This window comes from Ceratosolen solmsi, unplaced genomic scaffold (assembly GCF_000503995.2).
Source record: "Ceratosolen solmsi marchali unplaced genomic scaffold, CerSol_1.0 scaffold56, whole genome shotgun sequence".
Lineage (NCBI taxonomy): Eukaryota > Metazoa > Arthropoda > Insecta > Hymenoptera > Agaonidae > Ceratosolen > Ceratosolen solmsi.
The window spans coordinates 3,975,721-3,986,799 of record NW_011948425.1 but is presented as its reverse complement, the minus strand read 5'-3'; the positions used below and the strand labels follow the sequence as shown (position 1 = coordinate 3,986,799).

At 37.8% G+C, this 11,079-nt stretch overlaps 1 protein-coding gene across 9 annotated transcripts in view; it reads left to right on the top strand.

Moving 5' to 3' along the window:
• Zasp66 (PDZ_signaling and DUF4749 domain-containing protein Zasp66) overlaps positions 1 to 11,038 on the top strand; it is an 18,437-nt gene extending 7,399 nt beyond the window's left edge. For 4 of the 9 annotated variants that reach the window (XM_011500373.1, XM_011500370.1, XM_011500372.1 and 1 more), the window contains exons 4-9: positions 4,741 to 4,896; positions 5,250 to 5,300; positions 6,388 to 6,476; positions 8,913 to 9,057; positions 10,809 to 10,838; positions 10,922 to 11,038. In XM_011500373.1, the coding sequence (XP_011498675.1) occupies positions 4,741 to 4,896; positions 5,250 to 5,300; positions 6,388 to 6,476; positions 8,913 to 9,057; positions 10,809 to 10,838; positions 10,922 to 11,014 (564 nt within the window). In that variant the 3' untranslated portion in view covers positions 11,015 to 11,038. Of the gene's footprint in view, positions 1 to 468; positions 857 to 4,740; positions 4,897 to 5,249; positions 5,301 to 6,387; positions 6,477 to 7,810; positions 8,082 to 8,912; positions 9,081 to 10,808; positions 10,839 to 10,921 lie in introns of those variants that run through there. The other 5 variants (XM_011500375.1, XM_011500371.1, XM_011500378.1 and 2 more) reach the window with 4 other exon arrangements.
• The last annotated feature ends 41 nt before the right edge of the window (positions 11,039 to 11,079 follow it).

The following is an 11,079-nucleotide window of genomic DNA, read 5'->3' as shown; positions in this document are numbered from 1 at the left end:
GGGGGGGGGGGGGTCGCAAGGTAAGAGGCGTAGGCGTGTAAAGCTAAAGACCTTTGACAATTAGAAAAACGAAAGAGAGGAGAATGAGGCTGGGGAGTAAGGGGTTGGATTCGCGTGGCCAAGTAACACGATATCTCAAGCCGTTCCAAAATTATCTGTGAGCGTTGGCTTGTTTACCAATAAATCCGACTACTTTTCCGCAGCAATAGTGGCCGATCGAGTCGCAATGTGCCCCCGAGTATCGTGCGTTAAATAACGATCGGCGCCCCTTGGCGCTTCCTCCTTCGTAAAGATGCCGTGGAGCTTGGTAAGGACACCGCCACCTGCGCCGCGAGGAATCGAGTTCCGGTGCTTGCGGGGGCGGTGGCGGTGGCGGTGGCCGCGGATGCGGCTTGGCGGCGCAGTCGGCTGTGGTGGGGTGAGGTAGGTGACAGGAGGACGGGGGAGGGACGCCCCAGACGCCAAGAGCGAACGGGAAAACGTAGGAGGAGTGGAGGCGTCGCTAGATATCGGGCGGCTGGTCCTTGGCGCTTGGAGAACGTTGCGGCGGTGGTGTTTAGTGGCCGTCCGTGCATCGATCGAGTCAGTTGAGAGACAGCGACCGGAGGCCCCAGTGGTGCCCCCGACGAAGACGTTATCGCGGCCCGTCCGAGCTTAGCCCCTCCTCCGCCTCGCTCCGAGCTTTCACGCGCCAGAGTCGCGAAAGTTGCGCGAAGTGCACCGTGAGAGAAGAAGAAGAAGAAGAAGAAGAAGAAGAAGGAAAATGCCTTCGTACCGTCGATCCTTCACTGGCAGCTGCTACACGCATCCTCTGGCCGACAGGGAGAGCGACGTCAAGGAGGGAGTCGTCTACTGGGTACGACCCGAGTCTCGCGGAATCAGGCGGCCTTGAGCCGCGGGGGTCCAGGGATACCTTAGTGACCGGGCGCCAAGACGCCCGAGACGCTATTTTCGTCCGGGCTTCTAGGGGCCTTGATCTATTTCGGGCTCCGAGTCCACTCGTTTCTCCGGTCGCCCGCTGTTCCTGACCCATTTGCTCGAGCCCTGCCCAGATCCTGGCCGACCTTGGGAAACCGAGCGGGTGGGACGGGGGAGGTGGGCGGGGAAGAAGCTCGTAGTCTTGACAAGCGAGTGGCGCTAAGGGCGATATGATTTGATCTCTCGCTGATACTTGGTCGAAATTTCGCGGCAATTTCTCATTTATACGAGCTCCCCCCCCTCACCCCCTCACCCCCTCACCCCCTCACCACCCTACCAATGCACTCGTAGTTCAAGCAAGCACGACCATTTATTTATTTACGATCCCGTACGTAGCTTTTCTCGCTTTAGCCTAATCTTCCAATAGACTGGGCAGAATCCATGATTTCCAGCACCGTATTTATAAGCAGAATTCTCGAAACAGTCGGTCGTTGTCTTTCGATCGATGGAATCGTGCTTTATTTGTATTTTTACGGAAAAACCAGCAACAAAACAAAAAACAAAAAAAAAAACAAAAAAAAAAAAAACAAAAAAAGAAAGAAAAAAAAACAGGAAAAAATTCATGTCAACTAGGCGATGTTTTCGTTCTAACCGTGGCAAGGGATTAAGCGTCAGCTAATAAATTGGAAAAGCATTCTCTTTGTGAAAAACATTGATTTGTGAAAAACATTTATTGCGCCAAAGGCATGCGTAGAGAATAGAATCCGCGTTGAATTTATTTTAGAATAACAAATTTTTTATTACGGATAAAAATACACAGTTTCTAAAATAAACTTGCATAATTTTAAATGAATTTTTCTTTCTTGTAATACAACGTTTAAAGCACTCGTCTAAAAATAGAAGGACTTGGAATCGAAGCACAGTAGCATTAAAATTATATTCGATCTCCTTTTTTTTTCTTCTTTTTTTCTTTTTTTTATCCGCATTCGTTTTATTCACCATTCCACTCGACGAGCAACTAAAATTTATAATGCGAGTCGGTAGGTGTTACTCGGGCTCCCAAGGTTGCCCGTATTTTTGCACTATATTTCATAAAAAAATTTTCAATTTCCATGTCAATTTCAATAATAATACGTTGATATATTTGGCCAAATTAATGGTAAAGTGAAAAAAAGAAAAGTAAGAACAATAAAGAAGGAGAAACATCGTATTACAACTGCTTCGTAGAAGCGATGATGCTTTGCCTATTGGTATTTTAAACGAATTTAAAAGCTATGAATAATAATCACGGAGCTTTAACTAATCAGTCCAAGCAATTTTATATTTTTAAACGACTTTATCGATACTTTGAGATTTTTTTTTTTGTTTTTTTTTTGTTTTTTTTTTTTGTTGTTTTGTTTTTTTTTGTTTTTGCTTTTTGTTTTGTTTTTGTTTTATTTATCAAATGTACTTCGTCAAACGTCTTGGAATTTTGAATTTTTTTTTTTTGTTGCATTTTTTATTTTCCGTTATTTTCCGTATCTTATTGTCACGTTGGCTGAATAAATTACTACTCGAGAGCCAATGCCCATGGTGAGATGCTAATTAATATCTAGTTATCCTTACTCTAACAATACTCAATGAAATCCGAGAATGCGTTTTGGTCTTATCGATCGGAATCCCTAGTAGTTGAGCCTATCAGAGGGAAATGTAAAATTTCGCTCAGAAGCAGCGCGTTAAATTAGCGTTTCTAAACGCGCTTACAAAAAGAGTTTCGAATGTAATTATAGATTTAGGAAAGCACGGCTGTCTAAGAGACTGATCGAAGCGAAAACAAGAGCGTAAATATTTATTAAGCGCGATCCCTCTGGCCTAGCGAAAGCTCGTGAATCCTCGTCGTTTGCATCGCTGTTGGCTTTTGAAAATCGGGCGCTCCAATTGCGGATTTCTTGAATTCGGCGAGCCCAAAAGCATCGGCGGATAATGCCTTTTCACATGGGATCGGTGACATTGGCCCGCTAATCGCTTTTCGCAAACGCGAAAATATCCGAAAATGTTGAATCGGCTAGCCGAAGTAGTGGAGCGCGCGGCAATAAAGAAGACAGAGAAATGCAGGGCAGAAAATACGATAATCCATAAGCGCAAGTAAAAATAGTTAATCTGAAGAAATGATCACATTGTCGTATAACGCTCGGGGATGCCAAGTGGCTAAAATATTTCACGCTTTTCATTCGCGCGGCGACAGTCATGCCAACTTTTGCCCGCCGCCGGGACGAGAAAGAAAGACGCTAAAGCTCGACACGAAGAAAGTGGCGAATGAGACTATCCTCGATAAACGAGATAAAGATGCTTTACCGGCCGAAAAAATTAATTGGGACGCACGGCCCAACGCGTCATCCATCTAATTGACAAGTTTTATTAACGCCGCTGGACCATCCTGTCGAAGCTCGTTATTACAGAATATCGTGGAATTTTCTTGGCTATCTTTCAAATTGTTACGCGCTCAACCGGCAAAGAAATTCTTTAGCGACACCTCATAGCCACACCCTTACACACCATACCATAAGCATGCATTTTTTATGTTATAACCGAGCTATTGACGCGGACGCCTTTGGCCTCTATCGATTACGTCAATTATTCTCGGCCAAATCGATCGCCCTTCCTACAATATCGTTCAGTCAGGTTTCTTGTGCATCCCCGAGATTTAAAGAGCATTCGGAGATAATAGCTTATGGCTGTAGGTTTTAAACCTATTTTACGTAAATGCCGATTATTAAATTTAATAAAATTAGCTTATTTGGCTAATAATCTCGGGTGAGGATCGCACGAGGAGAGAAAATTGAAAACAATCGCTACCTCCGGTGGCTGCAAAACTTTCTTCTAATATATTTCGGTTAAATATTATTAACACTACTTACCATGGCAATAATCAATTTACAATCAATTAAATTACATATCGAAATAAAAAAAAAAAAAAAAAAGAAGAAACGATTTAAAATTTTATAAATAAAAATGATTGACTTTTAATCGATATACACAATGTATGAAGATAAAGAATTTATCATTACTTTATGATACGATCAAATTATTAGAAAATCTAGCAATTTTCCTACTATTTAGACTTTTGTTTCTACAATGCTTAATGTGATGCAGGAATTTATTTTATTTTAGTTACACATTTTTTTTTGTTTTTTTTTTTTTTTTTTTTTTTTTTTTTTTTTTTTTTTGATTTTAACATCATAATAATTTCCCATCGATATGTCGTATCCTCATAAATATCATTAATATTGTTTTAATAATGAAAATATACCGTAATCGCTATTACAGCTGAATAAATTATATAATAAAAATATTATTCGTTAAAAATGAAGGTAAATTTAATATTTCCTTCGCTGAGCATAAATCTATTAATTTTGAATTATTACTCTTTCCGTTTATCAGCTTTATTATGGGTTTTTGGGAGTAAATGTCATTTGCACGAATTTCTTTGAAAACGTTCATTTCACAATAAAATAACAATTAATATAGTTTAAAGACCAAGTGTGCTAATTATGAAAAAATTGCCGCAGTTTTTTTTTCCTTCTCTCTCTCTCTCTCTCTCTCTCTCTCTATCTATCTATCTATCTATCTATCTCTATCTCTATCTATTTATCTATCTATCCATCTATCTATTCATCTATCTATCTATCTATCTTTCTCTATAATGAATAATGCGTTAATTTTAGCAACTTGCTAGGGGGTAAAGCAGCATATTAAAATAATACAGTAGCGGCCGAGTTAATTGAAAGAAAAATTGAAGCTGTGAGCAGCGTGAAAAGAAATAAAATTTCGATTCTCTTGCAGCCATACCGAACGACGCCCCTCGTCCTTCCCGGGGCCAAGATCAAGAAGGATACGCCCATCAACGAGTGCTACCTTCGCCACCACCCGAATCCAATGGTCAGGGCATCGCCTCGTCAATACGAGTTCTTAAGTCCCGAGGTCGCGATGAAGCAGAAAGTACGTACATTCAAATATCAGATCACGCCGGTCGTACAGGAGATCAGAATCGAGTAGACGCACAAGTTGATTATTATCCTCGATCTCAACGTTAATTGCCAATTGGTATTTTCTTAATCGAGGGTCTCCAATGGCAGCGATCGATTGTGGATTGAAATAAATCCACAGCCCACTTGGATCGTACGCGTGTAGAGCTGACCAACGGAAGTCGAGATCGATCGTTCTAAGCGCTTTTTCACTCGATTCGTATTCTTGTTCGTTACGTATATATATTTTTTAAGCCGGTTAAGATTATGTAAGAAGGCGTGAACTCGCCTTTATCGATATTATCTCACATGAGCGTCTATGCCTAGGTGGCGGAATCTGTACTTCAGCGATGCGTCAGCCCTAACGATCTACCCAAGGTTTGCAAACATTTTGCACTTATTGATTTTGCGTTGACTTTACGCTACTTTTCTCATGCGCATCGTATTCGCCAGTGCTTTAACGCCGCTATTTTTAAACGCCCGTTTCATTTGGATTTTCGGCGCATACTTTTATATTACGAGTTGAGCCACACTTATAATAACAAAATAGATATAGCACGACGCAGGCGCATTTGCCCACTCGGCTATTAATGAAAAGCTAACGTTAAATACGCAGGTGCCAAATTGCCAGCGCGGCTCTCTAAATATACATATAATGTTTTGCTTATTGAAATTTTGATATTTGAGAGAATTTTCGCTTAGAGTGCTTTGCATTTTAATTCATTGTGAATGCCTCCTGATTCGCGCGTCACGTTTAATTAAACGAGCGACGCCTGAATCTCGGCGACATGTCGAGTCGTGATCGGCGTCACGTCAACTCGAGCGATCCAATATTTTCCATTTGTCCCATCGCTTATGAACAATATTCACGCCCTCGGCCTGGACATTCATCTTATCCTCAAATCCTCATTACTTCGTCTTCTTCTTCTTCTTCTTCTTCTTTTTTATTGTTTTGTTTCGCCTTGTATCCAGCCAACGATTGCGCATAGCATAAGGATGTAGAATTAACGAATAATACGTAACAACTGCATTAAGCGATTTGATTTAATTGCCATTCATTCCAGAGAAACTCATTGGATACGCTGCAGCCTCATCGCTTGCACCTAAAACGTCTCATGGCATTTATCATTATAATAAAATTAAAAAAAAAAAGAAAAAAAAGAATTGATTAAGCTTAATATAGAACATCATTGAGCAATACGAAAACGCCGTATGAATTATTATTTTGTTTTGTTGCGTGGATCTTATTAATATAGCCGTTTTTACCCAATAAAATGAATACTAATAAAGAGAATACAAAAAAACAAAAAAACAAAAAAACAAAAACAAAAAAAAAAAACAAAAAAAAATTTGTGAACTAACATTTTTCTATTACGTTCTACGTTATAATTACTCTTTCAATTTTTTTTTTTTTTGTATCTTGACTTTTTACACATGTTTCTCCCTTATATTCTTTTTCCGACAGGTTGTACCTATGCAATTCAATTCGCCAGTCGGTCTCTACTCCGAACAAAATATCGCGGACACTTTAAGAGGCCAGGCCTCGGCCATCCCGTAAGTAAATCAACCTCACGCTCACTCTACGTTCGCTTTTTTATTCTAGACTTCATAGAAGATTCATTAGCCTAGATAATTTCACGCGATTCAATCAGTCATTACACTCGCATAATGAATAACGACTCTCGTCACTGTAAATCGCCATTGCTATTATCAGTAAATATTTGCTCAATCTCTTTTCATTATCTATCGCAGTTTATTTAAATTGCTTGTTCAGATTTTCATTGGTTTTTTTTTTCTTTTTTGCGACTGCTCGTACGATAATGGATTAACCTTACCCAATGCTTATTTAAAGCTCAGTTTTATCATCAAGACAAATTAATAATAATTAATAATAATAAAAAATTTATAATTCTCTATTTTACTGGCTATATATATATATATATATAAATATGTGTGTGTATACTTAACTGCTTCGTTGCTGCTTATAGATTTCGTGGCATGAAAAATTTTGAATTGAATTTATCTGCACAGTGAGAGCGATTAACGGCCGGCTTAATGTCTCTTTCATGCGGGCGGGAACTTAATGTCGTGACTCCATTACAAAATTCCTATATTAATCAATTAAGATATTGAACGGTCATTGAAATCAAGAGAATTCGACATTATACTGTCGTCAAATTTATTAAAATTTATTAAAATTTCGTATCTATCACAAGATTTTTTTTTTTTTTTTTTTTTTTTTTTTTTATCAATTTTTCAGCAACGTCGTTCGCGCAAGTTTCTAATTTTTACTACTTATATTCTGTAATATCGAACATTTCATTTCGAGGATATGAAATTAGATTTGTTGATATATTTTTGAAATCGCGTGATCAATACTCTTGGATGTTTGAGTATTAGTTAGCACGTCGTTTTATTGATATCGAGAGAAAATTAACGAACCACTTTTTCATTTTCTTTACGTACGAAGCCAAAGACTGGTATATGGAGAAAGTTTTATTAATTACAACGGGTTACGAAAATATTATTTAATAAAAAAATATTCTGAATAATCTTATCGAGCTACGATGGTAAATGACGTAAAGCTGACGGGGCGCTAATTTCATGGGCTATTAACATACTTATACCACAATCAGCTAAATATTATTATTGTTCCGGATTTTCGTATGTGTCTGTAGTGTCTCCAATTATAAATTTTCATTAATGTTAAAATATACAATGAGCAAGCAAAGGCGACGAACTCGAGGAAAAGAAAGACCGTATGGCATTTATGATGATGCGCATTAAAAGAAACAAACAGAATCATAAATTTATTGCAGCTGTTGGAAGGGGTGAGAGAAGGATGCAACCGTTAACAATTGATCAGAGCTCTTTGTTTATGTTTCCAGCATTTTCATAGACTTTTCCTTCGTGAAACAGAAACAGGAAATCCAAGAGCAAGCGAGACGTATGAAAGAGCAAGCACGAGCGGCTGCAGCGAAGAACGTGTGGCCGCAATTCAATAAGCCCAATTAAACTTGTTTTATTTGCTCGCTCGTCCTCTAGATATCCTACTCTTTCTTTTTCTCTTATACCGGCACATATAAAATCATACCACAATCCGATTCTCGTATTTACCTATCGAAAAGCTTGAACGATCGCAATTACTTGAGCACGAAACAAAAAACGAAATGATTCTAGAATGTAATATGCAGCGCGTTAACGATTATGGAACAAGGTATATGAAAATTTAATGGAACATGCTTAACGAAATTGACATTTGAAAGTGAAACGACATAAGAAAGGACTGCAGCACGTATTGCGCTTTACAACCAAAATTTGCATGCAACGCGTATTATCTCTGGATAATCCTTATGTACAGGTTTTTCACACATTATAAAACTAACCAGTGGCGAACATACTTATCATTGTAAATAATCAGAATCAAGGTATCGCTCTCTGAAATCAACTGGAGTCGATATAACTAAATAAACTGTATTATCGTAACATCATCGCCCCACTATAAGCTCTTCTCGCTTACAACTGCCATTTCATCACAAGCGCACGCACAGTAGTAGTGCATGTAGTCACAAAATCGAGCCAGACTCAAATAAGTTTAAAAAGCGAAAGAGTGAGTGAGTGAGTGAGTGAGTGAGTGAGCGAGTGAGTGAGCGAGCGAGTGAGAGTGCACGTGTGCGTAACGGGCGATGCAAGTAATAAATAGTGGCTGCTCAATTATTAACAGACTTGTAAAAACTCGTCGTGAAATGTTGTGTTTAATAATCATGTAGTGCAGATGCGCTGGAGTGTCGTTCATATTCATCATCGAATTAACAACTTTCTATTCGATGCACGTGGTATAATAAAGGTCGAGTGCTACGGATTAGCTCGAAAGGTCATTTAGATCCATGTAACGATATTCCATATAACGATATAAAGACATCATGCTAAAAAGAGTGGGTGCCACCTAGACGTACTTAAAAATACACACTATACGAATGATTCATGCAGTAAGAAGCCGGGCAAGTTTGATCCAAACATCAGCGAGGCCTACAAGGCCCTCCAGGAGGAGGGCTACGACAACTATGAGCAGCGATTCAGTCAGCCGACACGCCAAGGCTATTTCTCACCGCCGAACAGAGGCAGGCAAAACAGAGTAAGATTCGTCAATTAGCCAGAGTAAGATTTTACCATATTCCTCTAGAATAAGTTAAAAACATTCCACTAACAAATTTCTTTTACTCATTGAGCTCCGCTGACCAGATATCGTCGAGATATTTCATATATATATATATATATATATATATATATATATGCTGTAAATTCAGAATTGGATCGCGTTGGTGACTCTATGTGTCGCCAAAAGCCATTGGCCAATGTGCACGCGTCTGGGATTCAACGAGTAAAATAACATCGCGTCACGTTACTTTTTCTCTCTTTCTCTTTTTTTTTTTTTAAACACAATAAACGTCGTTTACCATAAATTTCAGTCTATCTTAGTTATGTTAATTAAGCGCTCGGTGCGGCGTCTCTCTATCATTACCTTCTCTCAACGATAAGCCCATTTGATAATGGCATTGTCGTATCCGTCCAATTAGCCGTCGTGCTTTGGATTTATTAACATGTCGAAAAGTAGCTTAGTATAATCGTTGAATTGTTTGTTCATTAAGAATATACGAGGTGTGTCTAAAAAGTAATGAGTCTGGATATGTGAAAACTGCTTGTCGACAAGCAATATAGCAATTTACAAGCCTACTTTATGGTCGCTGAAAACCCTAACTCGACAGCGTCAACCTGTCCGATATTATTAATAAGTCTTGTAAATAAGCGGTGAACGGCCGTCGAGGAGGAAAGTCTAAAGACAAAATGTCTAATGACAATATTGGGAAATCGGATTCTGTGTCAAACTTTAAGAAGACGCAACGGTAAGTTATGAAAAATCAAGATCGTCTTGTGAAAACAAAGATTGAGGGCAGCGAGTTCTTAGTGACAATTTTAATTTTGTCGTGCGAATATCGAAGAGCAACTTTATTCCAACATATATTTAATAACCAAGCACGTCGAGACGTAAAATGACAAGGAAAAATGAACTTAAACCATATAATTTATACTATTGAAAGTATACGGTAACATTAAAAAATATAAATTACGTGGAGTTTCAATAAAATCATTGATAAAATTATGAAAAGAACAATGTCGTTTATCAGGAATTTTTGTCCCAAAAGAGCAAACGTTAATTTAGCAATTATATTTTAAAATCTTCCGTTCCGTTCATTAAATAAAGGGGGGAAATAAAAAATGAAAAATAGAGGTTACGCGCGATTTCAGCACTGATCTTCGCAAATTTAAAACTTTCCCATAAATAACCATTCCTATCGCACTCACATAGACCCACAAGTCACGTGCTATATTAATAATTCTATACCGTCTCTAACTTAATTGAATAAAAATTTACTTTTTACTTTACTTTATCAAAAATTTCCATAACTAATGAATTAACAATGGGTTAATCGAATCGTCTCGGCCATGTTTATGATTAATAAGAGTAAAATAAAACCTACGATATTTGATGAATTTGTCATAGAGCCACTATATCGTATAATATTAATGTAATAATTAATACAAAACTAATTGATATCATTAACTTTTACACATAGCTCGTATGAACAGACGAAAAGCTAATAAATTCTATAAAAAAAAAAAAAAAAAAAAAAAAAAAAAAAAAAAATTTAAGTCATTAATTCATTTTTAAGAATATTTTTTGTCAAACCATTGGCTATACGTTACTTAATGTGAAGAAAAAACTTATTTGCAAAGACGTTCGTTCATTCGGTAAAAAGTTTTAAAAATGAATTAAAATATCATTCGTCACTATTACATATAAAATTAAAATTTTATAAATCGCAGCCTACAGCGTTCCGGCCAAAGAGTCCCGTTGTAAGTACTTTACCTATTTCTTTAATTTTATCAAATCACTTGAATTCGCTTGAAGAACCTCGTTTTCATATCTTCCCTTGCAGGTCAACGTAGTAGATAGCGATGGCGATCCAATTCATCAAAGTAATAGCTTCAGAAGGGTCATGTATAGCGTTCTTGGAGAAACAGATTATTAAACGAAGAGGAAATATTGGAATAAAGTCACGTTGATTTTACGAATACGCAATGAATTTTGTTTATA